The 23,951-nt window shown below is 38.4% G+C and overlaps 1 protein-coding gene across 3 annotated transcripts in view; it reads right to left on the reverse strand.

Moving 5' to 3' along the window:
* The window catches only part of milt (trafficking kinesin-binding protein milt), a 281,696-nt gene that overhangs the window by 126,959 nt on the left and 130,786 nt on the right, over positions 1-23,951 (reverse strand). The window contains exons 1-2 of one of the 3 annotated variants that reach the window (XM_083129364.1): positions 12,347-12,664; positions 6,851-6,995 (exon numbers count right to left, since the gene is read on the reverse strand). The exons of the other annotated variants lie outside the window; for them this stretch is intronic. Of the exons in view, the coding sequence (XP_082985490.1) occupies positions 6,851-6,974 (124 nt within the window). The 5' untranslated portion in view covers positions 6,975-6,995; positions 12,347-12,664. Of the gene's footprint in view, positions 1-6,850; positions 6,996-12,346; positions 12,665-23,951 lie in introns of those variants that run through there. 3 annotated transcript variants of the gene reach the window in all.

The following is a 23,951-nucleotide window of genomic DNA, read 5'->3' on the forward strand; positions in this document are numbered from 1 at the left end:
GTTGATTGGCTGATTTGGCTGCTTCGAGAGTTGTGACTCGCCCCGAAGTTTCAAATGCATAACAGTCAAAGATGTTATGGAAATAATCTCCCTCTACTCATGGTAGCATGTATTTGTCGTCTGCTCCTATGTTATTTTCAATTTGTGTGGTGTTTCTCAGAGACTGAATTCACTAAGTACTGATCCATCACAATTTATGTGTACATTTTTTGTTACGTGATGCGTTTCACATTTGTAACTTTTGGAGATGTCTTCAATTGTTACTTATATTATGTTACAAGCCTCTGTAACTGACAGAGTTCAATAGTCGACTCCTGACTCTGACATGAGTGTTGTTTGCAAGTGTCCCTTCATCAATTTCACCACATGGTCACAAACCTCGAACCTTGGTCATCTCACGCGGTAGCAAGGCTGGCTGGCTATAAGCATGTGTGCGAATGATTTGTTGAGTTGATTAACTGAACTGATTTGTTACATTTCGCATTTCTTCCAGTTTGGTCTAATCGCGAAGATGAAGATGAATAGTGATAAGATGAAATGTACAAGACACTAGTCCCACAGAGGATTATACTTGCAGAGTCCAGACGCCAGAGCCTCGTGAGTCGTACCACAAGTTGTACTATGTGGAAAAGAGGTTGACATTTGGGTGTCTATAGAAAGGATCATCCCTTACACCACATGAAGAATTTGTTTAATATTGTTAGCATAAAAGAACAGTAGCAGTTGAGCTTACTACTACAACTGCTATTATTATTATTGTTGTTATTATTTTTATGATTGTTTTTGATGAAGGGGAAAAAGAGCACGAAAGGAAATCTGTGTCCTCGAGATAATGGCAGCTATGCTTCAAGCCCAACAACCATCACGGAGAATAAAATTTGCAGGCGATAATAGGAGGACCCAACAATGTTTATCTTGCCTTTTGGTGGTAAATTAGGCATTCACGTGGAAGACGACTGGTTACGTGAAACCTACGAATATAGATTGGTTTCTAGTTCGCAGCGGTTGCATCAAGGTCGGTTTTAAAAATCGCCACAACCATGTCACGGACGAACTGGTTAGAGAATAGATCGAAGCCTGTTAACCACGGTGGACAGAATAGGGAAACCGAAGAGTATGGTGGTAAGCAGTGGCGCCAACTTTTGAAAAAGTTTGGATGGGCTGAACTCTTGAGATTTGTTTCATAATCTTATGCAATAATATACAGGGTGATTCATATAAAACTAACACATTTCATTCACGTTCTATTTCAATAGGAATACACCGGAATACTCAGTGTTAGTCTCACATGACGAGTGCGCAGATGTGAATAATTTGGTAGCTTTCTTAGCCATATTGTGTCAGTTGCTGCGAAAATTCAGTACACACGCTACGAATTTTCATGGTGTTTGTTGAGCAAGATAATGACATAAGAGTTACGTCAAGGGGATTTTCAACAGGATGGGCCAGACCCTGTGGCCGAGTGGTTAGGACATCGCGCTGCGACACCAAGGGTCCCGGGTTCGAATCCCGCTCGGGCTTGGTTGTTTGTGAATGTCCATTCATCAATTTCATCACTCATCCCATCTTCGCAAATTAGCCAAGAGGCACAAAACGCGAAAATGAACTAAATCAATCAACAGGATGGCTCTACGTGCCATGCACCAAATGAGTCCTTGGTGCTGATCCAAAGTGTCTTTGAGGACCAGAAACTTGGAACGATGTGTCCAGCTGTGCCTTCAGGAAGGGGGAGGATACTTTCAGCATGTAATGTAAAGGTTATTAAACTCCCATATTTATACCACATTCCAGATGTAATGACTTGTTGCTAGCTTTATTCTTATTCGCATATATTGATAATGCAATGTGCCAGTTTTATATGAATCACCCTGTATGTCATAAGTAGGCTTGGAATTTCCCCTAGAACATTTAGGCTTTTACGTCTAAAAATAATTTCAAGCCACTTCTGAAAGGAATACACGAATTTTATACTGAGTGCCTTTGCCTATTTTACTATAAATGCCTATGTATTTCGAAGATAACTGCTTTTTCAGTGCCTAATCCGGGAAAATGATAAATAAACTGCCGATGTTCATCGATTTTAGTGAAATTTTGTACTCCCTCTGTCCCATAATAATTGTTCGGTACACTTTTGTTTGTTTGTCCCATAATAATTGTCCGATATTCAAACTGTGACATTGGTGTATACAGAAGAAGAAAATGAAACACGGGAATGTGTCATACAACGTTATTACTCAAGGATCAGTACAAATATCAAGTATCCAAAATAACCAAATAAAAAGTTACCATTTTGGCATACCGGACAATAATTATGGGACAGGGGGAGTATTCTCGATGTTTTTGTTTTTTTTGCCTATTTTGAGAGTTTTTAGTGCGTCTTGATCTTCATCCTGGTTACAAGCCGTTATTCTCCCATACTTCCCTAATAACAATGTGTCCACGGATAGTGTAAATAATATAGGACAATGAAAAGTATCATTAAGTAATGAAGTCCAGTTTTGGCATATACTTATTGCTTTCCTCTAGTTTTCACCACATCATGTGGCTTCATCAGGATATAAAATAATCAAAGTTTAAAATATGGGAAGGTAAGTTAGGTTTAAAAAGGTTAAAAAGGTAAAAGACAATGCAGTGACCTGTCACTCCTTCCTACTCCATCTCTGGCTAGCAACCGACGCCGCTTATACCTCCCCATGTTTTAAACTGTGGCTATTCTTGTCTTATCTCCTGATGAAGCCACATGTTGTGGTGAAAGCTAGAGGGAAAACCGTAACTTAACTTATTACTTAGTGAATTGATGGCATATGGCGTGAAATATTTTGATAACATTCTGTCAATAATTAAGTTGTGAGATATCTAAGTCCAGGGGCCTTGACTCTAAAATCAAATATAACACGTAAATTATTGGGTTGGCTCGAGCCCCACAGGCGCATATAAGTTGGTGCCACTGGCACTAAGTATTGCAATGCCTTCGCCAGAGCAACAGAGGTCATGATAATTTGCGCAAGAACTTTCGAGAGTCACTTGCAAAACCATCTCCATGTTCTGGCCGTTAACATGTATTTATGCCACTGATTTATATATCCTCAGAGAGAAGTGCGGCGTAGCGCATAACCATTATGGAGCGTAAAATAGCCAATAAACCTCGCTGCAGTAACGGTGCATGCACTGTGAACAAAAGAGAAGCATCCACATGTGTGTTGGTGGAACGTACTTCTATTCTTGTTTGCGGTAGTTTTAAAACCCTAGCTTAGCCGAGGGAGGGTCCAGCACCATATCTATTTTTCGATTTTTCAACCATTCAAATCTAATGTAAATAGGAGTCAAAATGCACTTGGTGGGCCTATCAGGCGCCATCTTTGAATGTGAGTCATTTTAGACATTCACACCAGTGACAGTGTAAAATTGACTGGTAATGATGGTAAATATTATATTTAATGAACAACTGCATCTTTATAAACAAAAAACCATTAATCAGAAAGTATTATGGTTTTTGGGAGTTTTAGTGAATGATAAAATATGGGAGAGACTCGTGCAATAATTGGTTATTATCTTTTAATTAATAGTGGTAATTTTTGTAACTATTTTAATTAATAAATAACTGCACATATACAGAGAATTCCCTGACATTCGCTACGAGACTTGGCGGCAAGCTGCCCGGCATCAGCGCTTCCCGGCATCAGCGCTTGTCTTTCCCGGTGAACGGGTCAGAGACAGTCGCTAGAGTCGGCTATTAAAATTACAGTTTTCATATTGTGTACTAACCTTGACTACAGAAGGTGTTGAAAATGATTTCCCTCTGCTGTAACACATTCCTGGCATCTCCGAAGGAAATTGCCATTTACACGTACAAGTTCGTCTACTGTAATTCTACCGATTTTTCGCACAATACTCTCGTTTAACTCACGGATGGTGTGCGGATTGTCTTTGTATACTTTAATTCCCCATTTTTCTTCCCACTTTTATTCAGAACTGACCCTGTTACTCTAAACTTTCTACGAGGTTTAATATAAGCCTAATATAAGCGACTGTCGCGGCCCGTTCACCGGGAAAGAAAAGCTCTGATATCGAGCCGCTTGCCGCCGAGTCTCGTAGCGAATGTCAGGGAATGCTCTGTATAATCAACAAAGGAAGCAGTGATTCATTAACAAAATGGTTTCTTGAATTTTAGTGATGAAAAAAAAGGATGGACCTGTGAGGCCCCTCCTCGGGTAAAAAGTTTTTTTTTCGTACGGCACGGGTAAGCTAAGGTTAAATATAAATACTCTTCCTGGCGGGGGCGTATTGCATTCCCCAAGTTCGATTTTCCCTACCCTTGCGTGCATTGTACCAGCAGGGCAAGGTTATCTTTTACGCTGGTCGTGTTGCATGGTCCCCTACTTGTGCGAGTGTCAATGACCTAAAGGTGTCCTGCGATGGTCGATATGCTCTTCGACAAAAATCTGACAAAAAGACAACCCCCAAGTTCTACAATATATGCAACAGCATGTCAGAATTTTAATCCCATGTTTGTGAACATTCATGCACGGTCGCACAGGGCGAGACTAAATAGAAGATGCCTTTCCGATGGCGTTTCAGTAACGTCACGCTTTGTAATCAAGTGGTCTCGGACTCCTTACCCGGTGGAGGCACATTTATTAGTTTAGATGTTACTTTAAACTGTAGGTCCAGTTCTGATTAAGCTGTATGTGCATAAAACGGGCTTTGAAGAGTTTTTGGGAGTTAATATGTCGGCAGCTGATACAGTCACAGTTGCACCAAGACCACTGATTTCCAATGGGATCATTACAATGGGATCATTACAATCCAGAAGTGTCAGCAGCCGTGACTGTACAAGATCGATTGATTTGCTCTATTTGAATTCGCTTTCTTTTGTGCCACTTTTGCCTAATTAGCGAAGATGGGAATGAGTGATGATATGATGAATGAACACAAACATCCATGCCTGGGGCGGGATTCGAACTCGGGTCCCCTGGTGTCGTAGCGCGATGTGCTAACCATTGCGTCACGGGGGTCGGCTGTACAAGAACGAGCACAGTACGACCGTTTCTAATGTTGCCTTTACACCAATATTTTGGAGAATCGAGACGACGAGGATGATTGGAAGACTTTAAAAATTTTCGGTCACTGAAAATCAATATCTAATAGCATAAACAGGAGATTCCATGTTATTGTACACGTAACATACAAAATTCTAAATGAAGTTGATGAAGTCTGGATAAAAATTAAGTGATGTCACATTTCCTTTCGTTCATTGCCAGCAGTTCGTTCACATGTAACAACAAGAATACTTCGGCGTTAAATCTTATTCAGCAACAACTTTGTTTTCTTGCGATTGTAACAAGGATTTATTTTGTCATTTATAGCTGCGTTAAAATTCAAAGGTATTTGCAAGTCACATAGCAGAAACAATTATCTAGTATATATTTGTGTACATTGTAATACGGAACAGTAAATTCCTTAAAAAGGGGGAGGGAAAAAAGTAAATAAAATTGCATTTGCACTGTGCAAGGACACTCCTTCGTCAGAATTCTTCGCATCCGTAGTAAAAAAAAATACAATAAGGTAAAAAAAAGGTAAAGTGCTCCCCTGTGCATAGCACCACGCCATGAAGGCGTATAGAGGGTGTGGGGGTAACGCCCCACACTTTCTTGATCCGGTCGTGAGTGGGGGTGATGTGATCAGCATCACGCCCCTGACCGCCTTTACCCCCCAGGGTTTCCCCCAGGTACCCATGTTATTCGACGCTGGGTGGGCACCGGGGCTGCTTCCATCGTTAGAAAAGTTCCCGGATTTGAACCGGCCGGGGATCGAACCCGGGACCTTTAGCATGGTAGTCAGACGCGTTACCGACTGAGCCACCGCGGCCACCTAATACAATGTAAATTAATTTTCAGTTCCGTGTATTTCATGAAAATTACCTTCGAACAATTAAATGTAAATACACCTAATATTTTAGCATCCACAGTTAGTCCAAAACTTGGTTTTAACAAATGTTTAACACGGTCAACCACAACATACGTCATATTTGCATCAGGAGCTTACTTTGTTATTTTACTAAATCGGAACTTGAAAGGTGCCTTTTATTGCAAACCCAAACACACGTTAAGAATGCCACCAACAAGCCACTCGAACTCATTAGCATTAAAAATACAGCAATTAGCATCAACAAACTGCTTACACGCCAAATAACCAACTATTATACATTCGTTAAGCACACAAATACGCACTATGAAGCATTCCTTTCTTTCAAAGAACATGTTCTATGCAATTGATTGCTTGCCCACTCCATTCACAATATATGGATCAATGGATCAAAACAGTGATAGATATAAATTTGTTGGAAACGATATCGTACTACCAGCAGTTAAAAAGTTATTCGCGTAATTAAATTTATAACAGTCGTTTTATTTTCCTTTGTTCTAAAGCATTTTCTTGTCTTTACAATTTCAACTTAGAAGATGAACGATAAAATCATGCGATAATACATAATTGTTAAGAAGTGTAAATGGAATGAGAAAGTAGAACTTAAAGTGAAGCACAACTTCTTCTCTTCCCGCCAAAACTTCTGACGTAACGCGCACGTGTCTGAAGTAGCCAATGAGTTACCTGTTGCTGAAGCTCTATTTGATAGGTTCCTCCATTCGTACACTTGCACGGCTTTGGCGCCAAAGACTGTAGGTGATGTGACTAACAAAGAAATTGAAAATGTCTAACAGGGAAAATACCTACCTTCAATGGCTACCCATCACCGACAGTGCAACCAGACAAGAGTCACATTCGTTTGAAAAATAACACCTTAATATTGTTTGTAATTTGGAACCAGTGTGCTCGCATTTGAATTACGTACCTCGCTCCAGGGTGTGAGCGATTTTGAGGTAAGCCTCGCCATCTTTTCTTCGACAAAGGTAGAAGATTAAGTTGGGGAGCTCCCCCTCGCCTTCAAGGGTTGATTCAGAAGACTCATCGCTCATGACATGCTTGCAGGCACAGCTCTAGAAATAAGACAATGCACTTGTCGAACACTGTGAATGCAAACCAATTCGCCAGCCAAAAATGCTTCCTGCCCTCTTTAATTCCCAAAATTGTCCGCCCGAGAGTGCAAAATTTCACGTTTACCAACATTAAAAAAAAAATAATAGTTATTCCAGTTTCCATACATGAATGAGTTATTTATTAGTTATACAAATGATTTTGATATTCTACAGCCACAGGAGGAATTAGTATGTTTATAGCCATAGCATCTACTTGTAAAATAACTATTCTGGGTCACTATGCTTATAGCTTTACGATACTTCTTCGTTGTATCATCTTCTCGCATTTATTAGCGATTTCTTCATCAGGGAAATCAACAAACTTTTTTTTATCACAATAGTTGTTTGCTATAGGATATTTCCAGTTGTCATATTTGAGAGTTCTTTTATGATATTCTAGTCAAATGTAGGAATGAGTATGTATAATAACTATTCTTGGCCACTATACTTAGCACAAACTTTACGATACTTGTTCGTCGTCCCATCTGCTAGAATTTGTTAAGTGATTTCTTATCAGGGAGACAAACAACGATTCCATAAATGAAGAGCTGAGCATTATTACATCTTTAATTTAATACAATAACTTTTTTTTCCTGATTTGAACGAACTTTAAACATTTCTTTTAACTGAGGTGCCAGCCAGGGGTGCCCATCCCCTCAAAGACCAATGGCGCGTCCCTCTAGATCATATCATAATCCCCAAATAAAAGTATTTAATTACTGAAAGTCACTTTTTTACCTCTACTGAACACACACTTATTCTTCCTTTTATCATTTAACGGATTAAATGTGGTGTACATAGTAGCAAAAGTGAATTGGAATCGGCTAAAAGTAAATGGATTACTAAGGAAATATATTCCGATCACCAACCATACCACCCTCGAGTATTATCGCGCATATTATAGCATTGTGCCAAGGTGTAAATTTTTTTACATATATTTCAGAAAAATATGCACATGTTAAGTTGTAAATAATCTTATGGAACAAATCCTTCCCTCAAATTTTGATGGCGTGGTCTGCGCCATTATCTAACCTGTGGGCGTCCCTGGTGCCAGTACGACAAAACTTCTTAAATATATATCTAGAATTGCGTATTATTATTTTACAATGCTGAAAATTCAAATGTTGCGCCCTTCAAATTTTACAAGCGATTTAAGGCCGCGTTATTGGAAAACTCACTCTCACTCATTAGAACATGAGTATAAAGATAACCCTTCCATTTCTGATGGTTTGTTAGGTAGAATCACACTCAAGCTATAATACTAAAGTTTCTTCACAAAGTGAAATTAAACATTACAACTCAATGAGTTTCAATGAAAATGATTTAGTCTTTTCCGCTCTGTTAAACAGTTTTCTTATGAAGACACAGAGTTGGCTGGCGGTTTCAAAGCTTACACTCACAGTTTCACAACAAACATCTTACTATCTTTACCACATGCCCATACATATGTATTTCCGGAACAGTGATTTGGCAGGAGAATAAATCTTTATAATTCAACTACAAGGATTTTCAAGTTGCTGCGGTCGGTTGTGAAAACAAAGATATATCAGTCAATTTCACATTAAGTAGTTCTGATCATTACTTTTTATTGGAATAATTAGAATCCTGAGATTTGGTGAAACAGAACTCTGAAGAGGCATGCGAATAACTAAACCTTATTTCTTCTCCACCATCTACAAGTTTCACTCACACTATTACTACAGCAGATGTTACAGGATTATATTTACAACCTGTGTGACATCAAGTCTTATGTGCTTTTTCCACTCACCACGTTATCTAAAAGCATCCTCGCATTTACAGCATATCTGTTCAGGTGTCTGGAAATGACAATTGTGCAAGATTCGAAGGTTCAGTCAACTGCACGTTGTTATACCAGGTGTCCTGATTACAAACTTTATTCATATCCGCTATATGCAATGTAGAGATGTGAAAGTGGTGCCAAAATGTTGGAAAACTAACGAAGTTTATTTGTTGCAGGTTTCAGTAATGTGGCTGTAGTGTAACAGTGTCAGTGCCAAGGAATCCGGAATTAATGCTCTTGACATCTTTCCATACAATGTGTCTTGGACTTGACGGGATTTAGGAATGAAGATAAATTCTATTTTTAAATACCAACTTATTGATGACAGATATTCTAGACGAAAGAATTCTGAACGTTTGAAAGTTCCCCTGCACTGTTATTGGTGACCGGATCTCGCGATACCAGAGTACATGCTGAGCTCTTTCCTGATTTGTAAACATTTCCGGTTTTCTGGGCACTGACACTGCTACACTCCAGCCACGTTACTCAAACCAGCAACAAAAAAACTTGGTTAGTTTTCCAACATTTTGGCACCACTTTCACTCTCTACCTTGCATATAGCGGATATGAATAAAGTTTGTAATCAGGGAAAGACTTCTGGGACACCCGGTATAACCAGATTCTCATAATAAATGTCAAGGTTTTACTGCTGATTTAAAAAAAAATCAACTATGTTTTGAGTAGTTTCTTGACTGCATAAAGTGGACTAAACAAAAATTTACCAAACATTTTATGCAACAAACGTAGTGCAAAGTAAACTGTGAGCTTAACTGTAACTAGTGTTGCCCACGAGACGAGACTTTGGCCTGTCTCGTCTCGTGGAGCCTCGTGGAAATGCAGTCTCGTCTCGAAAATATTCGTTTGTCTTATGACACATGGTCAATCTCGTCTCGTCTCGAATTTTTAAAAGCCTGTCCTGTCTCGTCCCGTGGGCAACACTAACTGTAACCCTACTGCAAATAAATAACAACAATAATGTGGCCTGTGGGTTCGGCTGCACCTCTCCATCAAACTCAGCCTAAACTTGCCTGGATATTTTTCTCATTACACAACGTTTGTTGTTACTGTGCGAACATGAGACTTGCAGATATTTCCCTTATCTCACAATCAAGAGCAAATTATTCAAAAACTTTAATTTCACGTGTCCACAGTTCAAAATTAATGTGCAATGCACACCCACATTTCGTAATTACTTTATGGATACCTTCAAAACTATATAATGATCAATTCCGTTTCCTACGAAAGGAATGCAGTTGTACGATACAATTGGAAATATGAATTGAATATGTTGACAAAATTCAGCAGTGTGGGATCCTCACGAAAAATAAATATTTCATCCCTTGCTTCAAGGGTGGCAAGGGAATAAACTCTCCGAGAAATTCTGATACATATTCTTTTGTGAGAGGGTTTACATTCACAAACCACAAAAACTGGAATAAATTTGGATGATAAAGTACCGACAGTGGGTATTTCTTTTTATACTGTGACTATCTACACCATTTCAAAAAAGTTAGCGTGTTTTTTAGGAAGTGGAATTTTTAAATGGATACACTTTGAAATGCAGAATGTATTTACCACTGTATATTATAGTTCTTAAAATATTGCTTAAGAGCTTCAAAGAACATTATTATATATGTGTGAGGTGATGTTTCGTCGCTTTAAACAAGCTTGCATAATGTAAATAGTGAACTGCGGGAGATATGAAATCAAGGTAATTATTTTGAAACAAAATTTGTTCTGCGTTTTAGCAAGTCATGCCAAATCACTGTTTCGAAGACATTTGCGAGAAATACTTTATATGACTTACTATAAAACAACTGCTTACATTCTACTGACAATATTGTCTATAAAATTTCGATCTGCAAGTTACTCTTCAACAGGCAGTAGTAAAATAAGTACCGTGCAAATCGTCAGGAATAATCAAAAACAATTTGTGATCATGAAATTTTCACAATATAGTATGGTTTCCAATGCACAAGTTATGCACGGAACAATACATTAAGGATGAGACCAGGAGTACAAAAAAAAAGCTACTTTCTTCCTGGTTTCTCCTGTGCACTGAATAAATCACATACTGGCAGTTATGACGTCTCATATCACATCTTTATATTTTAATGACAGCGGTATAAACAACAAAAGAGAACATGTGCAAGTTGCAGATCGACATTAAAACGCTTAATAAAACTAAACACTAAATGGGATTACATAAATTGTTGGGACAAAAATACTTTCCGAGTGGAGAAAATCGTGTATGTTTTATATAATTTAATTAGTCAATATCCGATATCCTTCACCACTGATTTCACAGAGTGCAGAAGGACGATTTCTTTTTTTAGGGGATTTTCATTTGATTTCACATTTGAACGGTCATTATATTATGTGATAATGAATATCTTAGTTTAAAACATCTATATTCTAAAAGATTTGCTCTCTTAGTGTGCTTATCCCTTAAGACCTTCGAAAGTGAGAAAACAATTCAGGTAATGTAAGTTATAAAGTCTACGTGTATAGAAACGCTATCATTTTAAGAGGTGAGGTAACATTACCCTCATCTTTCACAATTCCCGAGTTAGATCAGACTTTGGAAACCTTCGCCATGGAAATGAAACTGTTTCGTGTTTACGTTTCTGGCGTAAGAAACTAGTTGTCCAGTTATTCTCCACAAGGCGGACATTAGTTTCTGAAATCTTTATAAAAAGTATCAATGTGGTAATTTATACTTAGGCATTGTAACGATTCAACTTTTAAGAGAAGTATTTTGTTCATCCAAGCATTTTGCTGCTGGGGAAATTGTACTCCTACAATACATTAACTACAATTTGCTTGTACAGCAAGGATTTTGAGTTTCAATTTAAAGCAGGGGATACATATCTGTCTTTTCTTAAATTCATCACTATCCATCTTCATCGCAACAATTGTCCTAGAGATTTAGTAACAATAGCAACAAAAATACAAAGAAGTACAAGTCATGTAGTGGTAATGCTGTCCCTTTGTAATTAAGGGGTCCTGGGTAAGATCCCGGGTCACGATTAGCCTGTCTGAGTATAGAAGTGGATTTTGACTAACAAGAATAAAATAAAATAAGGGAGTGCTCCTGTTCTTATCGAAGAGAATCACGTTGGGAAACATGTTCATTTGACAAAAGACGGGTTCATTACAAGCTCCGTTTCGGTTATTACACTGTGATTTTGGAGCTGAAGGAATTTCAGGGGTTTTACTAATACTAAACATGGACGACTAATAGTGTTAGTATTCACTTAAGACGACTTTTTTGCTCTGAATACAGTCAAGCTTATTCTGTACTAATATTTGTATGCAATGGGAATGGATGTTTCCACCCACACCTTCTACACAAGCTTATACATTCTAAGAAAGTGAACCAATATTGTAGTGACAAACAATAGACTTGTCAAAATATTTGTGGGGAAGTGATTTAACTAACTCAAAATTTTTAATTATGAACCTTTCATCGGGTAATTAAGAGGAAAAAAGTATATAAACAGTAACTCACCTCTTCCGTCGCCGTGCTGGTCCACTTATCTGAATTATCCTTTGACGTAAAAAACAAACATCCACGCACACACACACATACACACACACACTAATTCTAAGGCGATTGGATATAAAGAAATCTTATCGAGGATGCAAGCTGATCACGGTTATCTTCAAACAAAGCACAAGTTCGCATCGGCATCCCCACCCCAACACTCGAAAGGTTGATCGTTATCACTGATAACGTTGGTGATAAAAATGGGGGCGACTGAAATCGCTGGTGATTAACGAAGCAGCACGTGCAACAACGCACACTTTTCACGGAGCACGATCTATTGCTAACCTCGTTGGAGCCCGCCCAGAGCAACACTGGAAGGGGCGCGAACGCACGGCGACGAAAACTGCCGAGGCAACGAGAGCGGAACACCGTCGTTCGCCGAGTGGTGTTGCAAACTCGACAAAGAAAGAACCAAATCTGGAACTCTCGCCTTTGCGCTAAGTTGTTCACATCACGAATTACTTTTTGGTGATAGGTATCAACAACTAATTTCCAGCATAGACTAATTAGTCGTTAGTCCAAACAAAATTTCGGCTAATTAGTCGAAAAAGTTGGTCCACTACTTTTTAGTTACTCGAGAGAAAATCTAAACTAGATTAACTAGAAGAGAACACAAAAAGGCAAACTGGGTAGTGAACAGAAAGACGCAAGAAATTCGATGCAGTGGATATTAATAATTCAATATATGCTGTTAAAAATATTAAAATTATGTTTAGAGAAATGCAATGCTTGGTTCTGGATGAAAAGGCTTCGGCATACTCCTTACAAAACAATAAACACCACAAATTAAATGGTCTCAATCTACGAAAAATCATACAAAGTTTACATGTGTCACTAAAAATTTGAGTGGAGGTTATTCAATACATTTCTCTATATTTGCCAGTGGCGTAGCGTTATAGTACGCCCGTACGCCCGGCGTTCCCAGATTTAACATTTCAAAAATGCGTAAATGCTGTAAATATAAAGTAAAACGTGACTAATTTCATATATGTTTGACCTTCATAGCATTATAATAGATATTTTTTGCGACCCGCTTGCAACGCTCCACTAACAACACTCGTTCTAGCATTTTTTTTTTCAATGCCTTTACTGGCCGTACGCCGAGCAGGTTCGGCGTAAAGAACTCTATATTCCTTGCTGCCTTTCTTGAGGGAAAGCTTGGATCTCTACAGTACGGGCGTAAATGCTCTCTCATACGCCAGCGTACGGAGCAGAGGGCAACGCTACGTGATTGGTTCATGTGACCCTTCCTGCCTTCTGAAGCAGACGACAGCTGTAGAATTCCTACCCGGTTCTTCGCGCTCATACCACTCGTGCTATGTGATGTTACAATACGCAATATTGACTGACGTAACTTTACCAAACTCAAATATACCACTTCATAATGGCCACTTCATTGTATAATTTATCGCACGAAGAGCGATGTGCATTAAATACTAAAAGATCAACACAGGTTTTGTCAAATAAGTTGGTGAAGTCCTCGTGGTAGAAGTTTAGCCTGTGCCTGCTCTACCACTTAACCCGCAAAACTATTCTTTTGTTGTTATTATTATTATTTCGTTAGTATCTAACTGCTTAATATTGTGTCAATGGAAGTGTTTAGCATTCACTTGAAAACTCTTTATATCGAATGATCTCTGGACAAAATTATTTTAAAATGTTAATCAACATTCTCAAGATGTAATAAACAGTGGTCTGAATTACTAATCGGCACTGTTACGTCAGTTGAGTGGACGATAGTTGGATCATTGACCCACCTCCGTGTCAGAGTGTTTTGCACAGCGCGCCAAGACGACAGAGGCTCCTGATTCGAATCCCGGCGTGAGCACTGGTGTTCTTTGTGAGTCTCTCTTCTTCAATATCATCACTCATATTCGTATTCGCGATTAACCGAAAGTGGTAGAAAAGGGAAGTAAAATAAACCAAATCAATCAGTAGTTGGATCATCCACAACAATGACGTCTACTGTTGTGCAGAGGCGCTTGTGATTCAGGTAGGTTTTTAATGACTTGCGTCATGCAGAAAGGTATAAAAAAAGGTATACAACACCAGAGTTCAAAACATTTGTTTCATAGTGAGGCATCTAATTTTCTAGCTAAAACATGCATGGATGATGTTTTATTAAAAACCCAGCTGACTTCAGGCAAATGAACATGCCTGTGGCGACTAATACCATAAGTAAATTATTAAACAAGAAAGGGCCGACCCTTCCTTCGGACTTGGCGTTTCCACCCGAAATGCCCATGCTACGCCACTGATATTTGCACGGTAAAAGGAAAATGAGTCAGTACGGCCAATGGCGTGTCCACGGGAGAAGGATGTTAGTGAGGCATAACAACCCTCTTGGCCCAGTATTCCTTTAAAAAAAAGTCTAAAGCAGAAAAACAATGCAAAATGAAGACTGGCTACTAAAAGAAATATATCTTTTTTGTTACTGTTTTTGTTTACGTTTACCTACATCATTTTTATTTCTGTTCATATCTCCGTTATCGTTCATATGAACTGTTTTGATTAGAATCAATCACCCATACTACCAGTTCGCAAAGTATTGCCGCTTCCTCCCGGAACACCCTGTGTGTGTGTGTGTGTGTGTGTGTGTATTATACATTATATATATATATATAAGGGACCTCCCCCTTGACGCAGTGGTAGCGTGCGTCATTGCCTTGTAATCAAGGGGTCCCGGGTTCGATACCCGGTGGAGGCTCAAGTGGTTCGGACCCCACTTTAAACTGTAGGTCCAGTCCCGATTAACCATACTGTGCATAAAGTGGACTTGAAACAGCAACTCAAAAAATATATATAAGGCAAACGTATTAACAGTTTTACCCCTAAAGAGGAAATTTTGCTTCCTGCGATTGTACTAGCGCACGTTAAAAACATTTGGAGAAAACTATCATGACATGTTGTAGCGCAATTTAAAATTTTATAATTTTTATTATGAAACAACAGAAGGTCACTATGAAACTAACACTTTAAACAGGTAAAATAACAAGGCTAACTAGTGTAATTAATTTTAGAACCTATTTTAGATTCCTAAATGGGTGTGATTTAACCACCTAAAAATGTGAGGTTTGTAATGACACAGATAACAAGGTACAGCATAATTATAAATTATCTCGGTCATCAAAAGTCCCTTTACACCATTTCAGGTTTGCCTTAGCGGTTGTTCAACATCCTGGTATGGCAACACTGCCGCCGATGCCCGGAAATCGAAGTTACTCCATCAGGAATCCCAGCACGCACGCCGAACGTTCTCCTACGCTTTACCTTCCATCTTTCCTGCCTCATCCGCACAGTATATCAGTCGACAAGGTTGGGGAAAGAAAATTAACACGTTTACGCCATGTTGCTTCTTTACACAAGTTCTGTTGACAAACTATCACATGACGGCTTACAAGGCTGAGTAAGGTTTTATTTTTCCTTCTCTGTTAGCAGAATGATACGGTTCAGAAAAGAACGCATCTGCCCCATTAATAATCAAGAAATGTTAGAATTTCCTTCAGTGATTTTCACATGCAATCTAATTCTTAGGGTAATATTTTAATATTATTTTTACCCAGTGTAGGAAATTTGCCGTGGCAAGCTGCAAATTGCGGCTATTATATTTGTCTGGTGCCTATCTCACACTATTAAATCGCCACTTTTAGCGATTTTTCAGTTCTTCCGGTTGTACATTTGATGGAAAATCTGAAGTTTGTTTGGACCTTTTCTCATGCCAGAACGTGGAATATTTATTCATCTCGGAAGACTGGATAAATAGCAATTTCATGTGGCTTTCTTTTACCAAGCAATTTGCATGAAACGTTATTGCTTTTTTTGGTTACTTTTTGCCGCTTTTCGAAATTTCATAGTGACGCTGAGAACGATTTATATTCAGTACTCGGAAAGTTACTTTATTGTAGATGTTATTCGTGTATCATGTTTCATACTTGTGGGTCGATCTTTAATTCCAGACGTTTGGCTAAAATTACAATTACTTTTTATTAAATTGTAATTCATCGAATATACTGAAGCATAAAAAATATATAAGTGAGAAACTTTAATATGTGGCCTTAACCTACAAAAAATTGTCACGCGAAAAAAATTACTGGCAATACATGTATATGAGGAATCCTCTCCCCATGTGAAAATTAATAAAAGTAACTTAATTTCGTGACTACACTTGAAAAAGTAACTGAGCTACAGTTACAATTACTGAAAGGTAAGTCGATACTTCCAAAGACTGCTCATAATTCAAAGGAATGCACGAGAGAACCAACACAAAAATTTATTTTATTCTGGATACATGTATCATTTAAAATATTAAACAAGGAAGAAATATGTGTTTGGGTTATTAAAGGTGGGAAGTTACGAATTGATATTTGCTTTATTTTACTTCGCTCCTTGTGCCAGTTTTGGCTAATCTGCGAAGATGGGGATGGGTGATGATATTGATGAATGGAAATTCACAAACATCAATGCCCAGGCCAGGATTCGAACCCGGGACCCCTGAGTTTCGAATTGAAATCCAGGAAAAAAATATACATGGCATCTCAGTACCGTACATTAGAAATTAAGTTGGGCCTAAATGCTGCAGTCTACTTTCGAACCTTAGTCATAAAACAAATTTCCGGTGATAAAATGCAATGAAATAACGTACTGCATGTCAAGAAAGCGAGAGAAACACGATTAACTACCGTGGATTCTAACCCTAGAAAATAATTTGATTAATTTAGCATTTTTAATACATACGAACATGAGCCAATGAAAATACACTATGTGGAAGAAAGTCATTGGACACCACATGTCAGCGGATACCATCAGTTTTCTTGCAATCAATAGGAGGTGGGTCCACCTTTGGCAGCGATGACAGCAGCCACTCGTCGTGGTAAACTGGCCACATGGTCATGTAGTACCCTGAGTGGGATATTCCGCCATTCCTTCTGCAGTACAGTCACCAACCCTGGAAGTGTAGAAGGGCGACGCGATCGCGACCTCAATCGGCGCTCCAGTTTGTCCCATAGATGTTTGACAGGGTTGAGGTCAGGGCTCTGAGCAGGCCAATCCAGTCAGGTGACGTTATTTTCTGCATACCACTCCATGGTAGCCCTGGAAACATGACAAGTCGCATTATCGAAATGGAACACACATTCCTCATTTCCATAGAAACGCCACAATGTGGGGAGCATGGAGTTGTCGAGAATATCTCGGCAGAACGCAGACGTCATGTGGCCATACACCGGTACCAGTTGAGTCACGCCATGCCAGCTGAAACAACCCCAGAACATGATGCCGCCATCACCATATTTCACTGTGGACACTACACACTCGGGTAACATATGTTCTCTGGGTAATCACTATACCCACACTCTCCCATCTGATCGAAACAGTGTGAAGCGTGATTCATCGCTCCATAGGACCTTCCGCCATTGCTCCACGGTCCAGTTTCTCCGCTCTTTACACAAGCGTAGTCGTGGCCGTTTATTGTTTTTTGTTATCAGGTGTTTGCAAGCAGCGGCTCGACCATGATAACCGAGCGCATGGGCCATCTTGCGAAGTGTCTTGGTCGAAACAGTCAAATTGGTCGCACTTTGAAACTCTTCTGCAATCGAATGCAAGGGACGGGTCCTGTTTTTCCGAATCTCCTTCTTCAGCACTCACCTGCCTCAGTCGTTCAATTTCGTGGGTCTTCCACTTCGTGGTGCATTGCTGCAGTGTCCCTTTTCCTTCCACTTCTTGATGAAAAAGGTTACAGTTGATTTAGGGACCTGTCGGGCATCAGCTATGCTACGTATACTCATGCCTCCCTATGGAGCAGCCTACTATGATCCCTCTTTCAAACATGCTGAGCTCTTTCCTGTCCGTCATTTTATCAGCGAGTGATCTGAGAAGGCTCCTGCTGCCGTATATATACCCGTCTGTACTCTCTTTTCCATGAGGAGTTCGTTTCAGAGTTGAAACCGGGGTGTCCAATGACTTTCTTCCACATAGTGTACTACTAATTGTTATTATTTCCTTAGATGAGGGGGGAAATTATTGCGAAAAGGGAAATGTTGTCCCCTTGCAAAGGGAAATTATGGCAACACTGTATGGAGATTGCTATTTTCGCAAACGAGGTAACCATGCGTGTACTGTTCCTACCGTATGATGTTCAGTCTTTCATTAAAGTTTCAGATTAACCCGTAAGGAGATAGCGGCCAAAGCTGCACGTGTGTGTTCCTTAAACGAAACTCTGCGAGTTACACAGCTCGAATCTCATTTCACGTAGTAGGGCAATCTGTAGTGACTTCCTTAGGGTAGTTCCCATCTTGTTTAAAAGATTGTCAATCAGTGTGGCTACTCTAGAACCATGTTAAAATTCAAGTATAATTCCCGGTTTTCAAGGCGAATTTTTAAAAAATTCACGGCTACAACAACATTTTCTCCATTTCAATTTGTGTATTACCGCCTCTCAACACCCACACACATACACAAACAAATATATTAACAATATAAAGGGGGTGTGTGCTTCCAGTGTGTCCAAAAATATATAATTAAATTAAACAGTATTCAAAATATTTAAGGTACGGATTTTACATTTGCCACTTCCCATACTCACGACTAAAAATATAGTCAGTACATCTGCAAACAAAAGTTACAAATGTTACGGTTTATATTCTAATCTAAGAAAAATTGTTGACTGTATACGAATTTCAGATTACAATTTTCCTCGATAATAATAAAAACTAAACTGTGAAAAACTGCCCCAGGGCATTTATAAATACGTATAAATTGAATGGGGTATGGATTAATAAAAGTTGCAATTTTTCACGTCTTCTGAGAAAAAATTCAAGCACAATTCACGCATAATTCCCGGAACCAATAATTCACGCATAATTCCCGGAATTCAAGGAATTTCCGGTGAGTAGTCACCCTGTGAGTGAAAGGCCTCCCCGATGGAGTGCTTGAAAGTCGTCGCCTTATAATCAAGGGGTCATGGGTTCTACACCTGATGGATTTGATTCGATTTTTTATTTAGCGTCGCTTTTCTGCCACTTTTGGAATGTCGATGAGGATGAATCGATGAACAGACACTCACGAAAGAACCCCCTGCTCAGGGTGAGATTCGAACCCTGGACCTTCCCTTGGTGTTGTAGAGATCTTATAACTACTCCGCGAGAAAGGCTGACGATACCCGACGGAGGCCCATATTGGTTCGGAACCCACATCATATGTATCCCCAGTCTAGATTAGCCTATCTGTGCATAAAGTGGATTTAAAGTAAAGTGGCAAACTAGAGTAACTAGCTGAACACAGGAGAATCGTTGAGAAATGAACCTATTTTATTAATATTATTTAATGTATTTAAAATATATATAAAAATAGAGGGGGGAAATGATTACAACAGTACAAATTTCCACTTATCGCAATTAGAAAGTACCACGATTAAAATAGCGTAGGAAATAAATTTTTGGAAAAGTTAGTTTTTAAAAAAGTAGGAAGTTGAGATGATTGCAGTGAAATCTGAAATAAACTCATGATCTATGCTCTTTCCTTGACCTCACGTATAATATTGAGAAAATAATGAATGGGACTGGTAGGTTACTGGGATACCTAGAAGCTCGTAAATATATAATGATTTCCCGATTTATACAAACTTCATCCCTCAACTTTCTTGGAAGTTGTGCGATTAACTTGGCCCTTTACGCGGAGAATTAGAATTTTTACATGAAACTTGAATTTACAATCCATCAACAAAATAGCAAAAAAAATTAGGATGAAAGTTAATCGTGAAATATCTTTCAGCGACCACTCTTTCAAATAGTACATACAAAACACTAACTGCAAATAGAATTCTCATCACTTCAGTTTTTCCGCAACTTCGAATAATTCCTGAAGAAATAAAATTATCCATATTGAAGGGCCCTGACATCAAATAACAATTTACATATGTGTACCCAAACACGCTGAAACCGCAAATGACGTTCACGCAACGGATCTGTTAACCTGGAGTTAAAAAGACCCGTAAAAATGCCGAACAAATAAAAATCGTAATGATATATGTGGACATTTGAAACCCTGAAAACGAGTGTCTACTTAAAATTACCATTTTCTAAAAGGCCATGACGAAAACTACATAAACTTGAAAGTGGTTCCAAATGACAATCAACGGCTACAGAATTATATTCCGGATCATTCCACATCAAATCAACACAATTCTTAAAACAAATTCTAATTCATCATTTCTGATTTTGATTGAATTTGCGATCTTGCTGATGGATGATAAAACGGAGAACATATTGAGTTTATATTATCAGCTGGTTTTGGAACTGTAGGTCCCTGGGGGTGATAAATAAAAACCTTGCTGCAATAATATGAACACATATCCATATATTTATCTAATCTAATCTAGCTAATATATACATCTCCGTTTACTCCGAGCCTCGCTAAATCTAAATTGTCTTATTTAAGTTCAATGTGTCATATATGTAACAACTTCAACGCCTATCTTCATATTTTTCACCTAATGGATCAGTAAAATGTGCGTGATTCTCCTCTTATAACAAATGATCTCACCCAAGATAAAATTCTCAGGATCATTGTTTGGCATTTTTCAAAACATGAAAACGTTGCTTCCGAGAAAGCACTTTTTTTTTTTACTTTTTTAAAATTACAAACCCTACTGGAATGCATTTGGAGGTCATTCTCAGCTCAAATTAAATGTAAATGCTATTATAATAAATGATGTTCACACACACTTTGGTAAGATTTAACAGTTTCAAGGGTCTGTAACTTCAAAACCAGTTGGCATATGAACTTCAGATTTTGGAGCTTCTCTCAGATGGTAAGCAGTACATTAAATTTCATTACAATCAAATTCCAGGAACAACAAGGACCTTCACACATTCAAAAATATTTTCAATACACAAACTTATAAAGCCGCAGTAGAAAAGGAAATAAACCAACTTTGTGATTCTTGAGTAAGTATTCAAAGTATTCAAAACTAACGAATGGATAAACGAGGAAAGAAAAGTCGGAAAATAAAAAAATTAAAAATCGCTGCTGCAGCTCGAGTTCATTGTCTACACATGAAATTGCAAATAAAGATGACTTCCGGAAGGAGATGCATCCTGCACCATGCTATCCAAATACAAAATAAACACAATACGGTTCTCAAAATGTATTTATCTTTCATACAATATTCCTAACATGCAGTACCGTAAAAGAACGAGTCGGAAGGTAAACAAAATTAACATGGCTCAATTAGCTCAATGCATCTAATGTGGAAGCTGGAAAGCAGCGACCGTGTGCATTCCTTTGTATTGCGCGCAAGGATGCAACAAAAATCTGCAAGAAGTGTTGCCAACCTCTCCAAGAAGTGTTGCCAACCTCTCAACACATCAAAACTGTACACACATGTCAAATGAACTGTATGCTCTTGCGATTTGTTTTTTTGCTGATTGCTGCAGATTATGTTTGTGTGCAAAAATACAATATATTTTTAGTATGTGATGTGAATGTTTCTGCTCAGCTTTTGACAGTAATTTGTATTCAAAGTTCATTATTGACATTTTTTGAAGTCGTTGGCTATTCCCGAATCTTGTCCATAACCAGGAGGGGGGGATTTATAAAATTTGGGCACGTAGGCTATCATTTGTTTTGGGCGCTGACTTATCATTATTATACTTTTCTTGTCATGGTACTTCACTTCCATGGTATGCTCTGTACTAATAACACATGTAAACTAAAATATGGACACATCTGATTAAGAATTATTAATTAAACTTAGTTTTCGTTTAAGATGTAACAAGTTATTTAAACGCTAGAAACTCCTTCCTTTTACCTTCTTTCATAAATTAAGCAAGTCCAGGGGCTTGATATGCTGTTTTATGGTGGTATTATCACAATATTATGGAATTTTAACAGTCGATGGTCTTTTGACACTTCTGCTCCCTCCCCGTCTCATCTTTGTGCAGCCCCCTGGACTTGCGGCCCCTAGGCTATAGCCTAAACGCACGGCATGAAAATAAATGGCTGGGCAGAATTGCGCTGGTGCCACACATTGGAAAGGAAAGCGAGAGCGGGACAAAAGACACTAGTTCCAGCGCACTATGTGGCAACAGCAAACCGGGCTGCGTTGCCTAGTTCGAGCGTCAGACAGACTCTCTACGGCGCACTTCTGTGTCATCCCTGACGTTTGGAGCAAATACTGTCAATTTGTATCACATGGATTACAAAGACCAAACACACGAGATTGTGCTCCGACGTGGCAACAGCGCGAACTTCTGCCACCTGCCTAATTTCATGGGCGTGAGTTTAATCTTAAACAACCATTTGTAAGAAAAACAGCATGGGGTAACGGGCAGTGTGTGACACAATTTTTTAACTCGAGATAAATAAAACATAATGGAATGAAAAACAAATTATGAAGCTTGATATTAAAATGCACTACAGTTAGCAAGTGTTTTACAACCGAGGCAAGAAACAGACTAATTGTGACAATGAAGTGATTTAATGCATTACGTAATGGACACTTTTCTTTGCAATTTCAGTAGCGTTTCTGTTTTTAAAATGCACTAAAAATCTCAAGATTAGGAGAAAAAAATCAAGATCGGATATGGGTATTTGCATAAGCGGCGTTTTATATTAACACAATTCTTCCAGCATGACGCCTCCGAAACTGTTATGTCACATCAACGACTTGCACACCGTTATGTCTGGAAAAGGTGCATAAAATGTTCATTAATTAATAACCACGTAAAGTGCATCCTTGATTACAGTGACCAACATCGGAGCTATAAACAGTGTTACTGGTAACCTCCTACGACCATGTCGAGTCAAGAAGTAACCCAGCATCAGATGGTAATTGCAGAAACTTTTTTTAATATCATGAACGGTACTCTGGTTGTCGTTCTTACATTTCTATCCGCTGTCTTCAGCTGCAAAGGCAAATAGTCATATACACAGGATTACACAAGCGGACTGTTCTCAAACATCTTATGTAAGTCAAGAATTTATGTCTGACTTCCTTCTCTCTATTATAGCCCATTGTGAACAATACTGGGAAATGATACTCATGAAATATGGCAGGGTGGCCACTCTAGAACCATGATAAAATTCAAGGGTACAAGCAGATGCTTTCTCTATTTCAAAGTTACGTATTACCGCCTCTCACCACACACGCAAATATATTAACAAATATAAAGGGTCTGTGCGATTCCAATGTATCCAAAAAATCTAATTCAATTCAATCAAACGGTATATATATATATATATATATATATATATATATATATATATATATATATATATATATATATAATATTAAATTTAAGGCGAGGAGTTTAGATTTGCTCACATATACTCAGACTCGAAATACATCTACAAGTCACAAATGCTACGGGATATATTAATCTACGAAAAATTGTAAATTGTATAAGAATTTAAAACGCAAATTTAAGTAATCAATTTCAAGATATCTTATCTTGCCATAATTTTCCGTCTGTCTCATAGATTGTTCTACAAAGGACACTAACAAAGTAAACGCGGATTTATTTTATTTTCCTTCCTCGATAAAAAAGCTAAACTGAAGAAAATTGCCTCA

This window comes from Lepisma saccharinum, chromosome 1 (genome assembly GCF_977018435.1).
Source record: "Lepisma saccharinum chromosome 1, izLepSacc3.1, whole genome shotgun sequence".
Lineage (NCBI taxonomy): Eukaryota > Metazoa > Arthropoda > Insecta > Zygentoma > Lepismatidae > Lepisma > Lepisma saccharinum.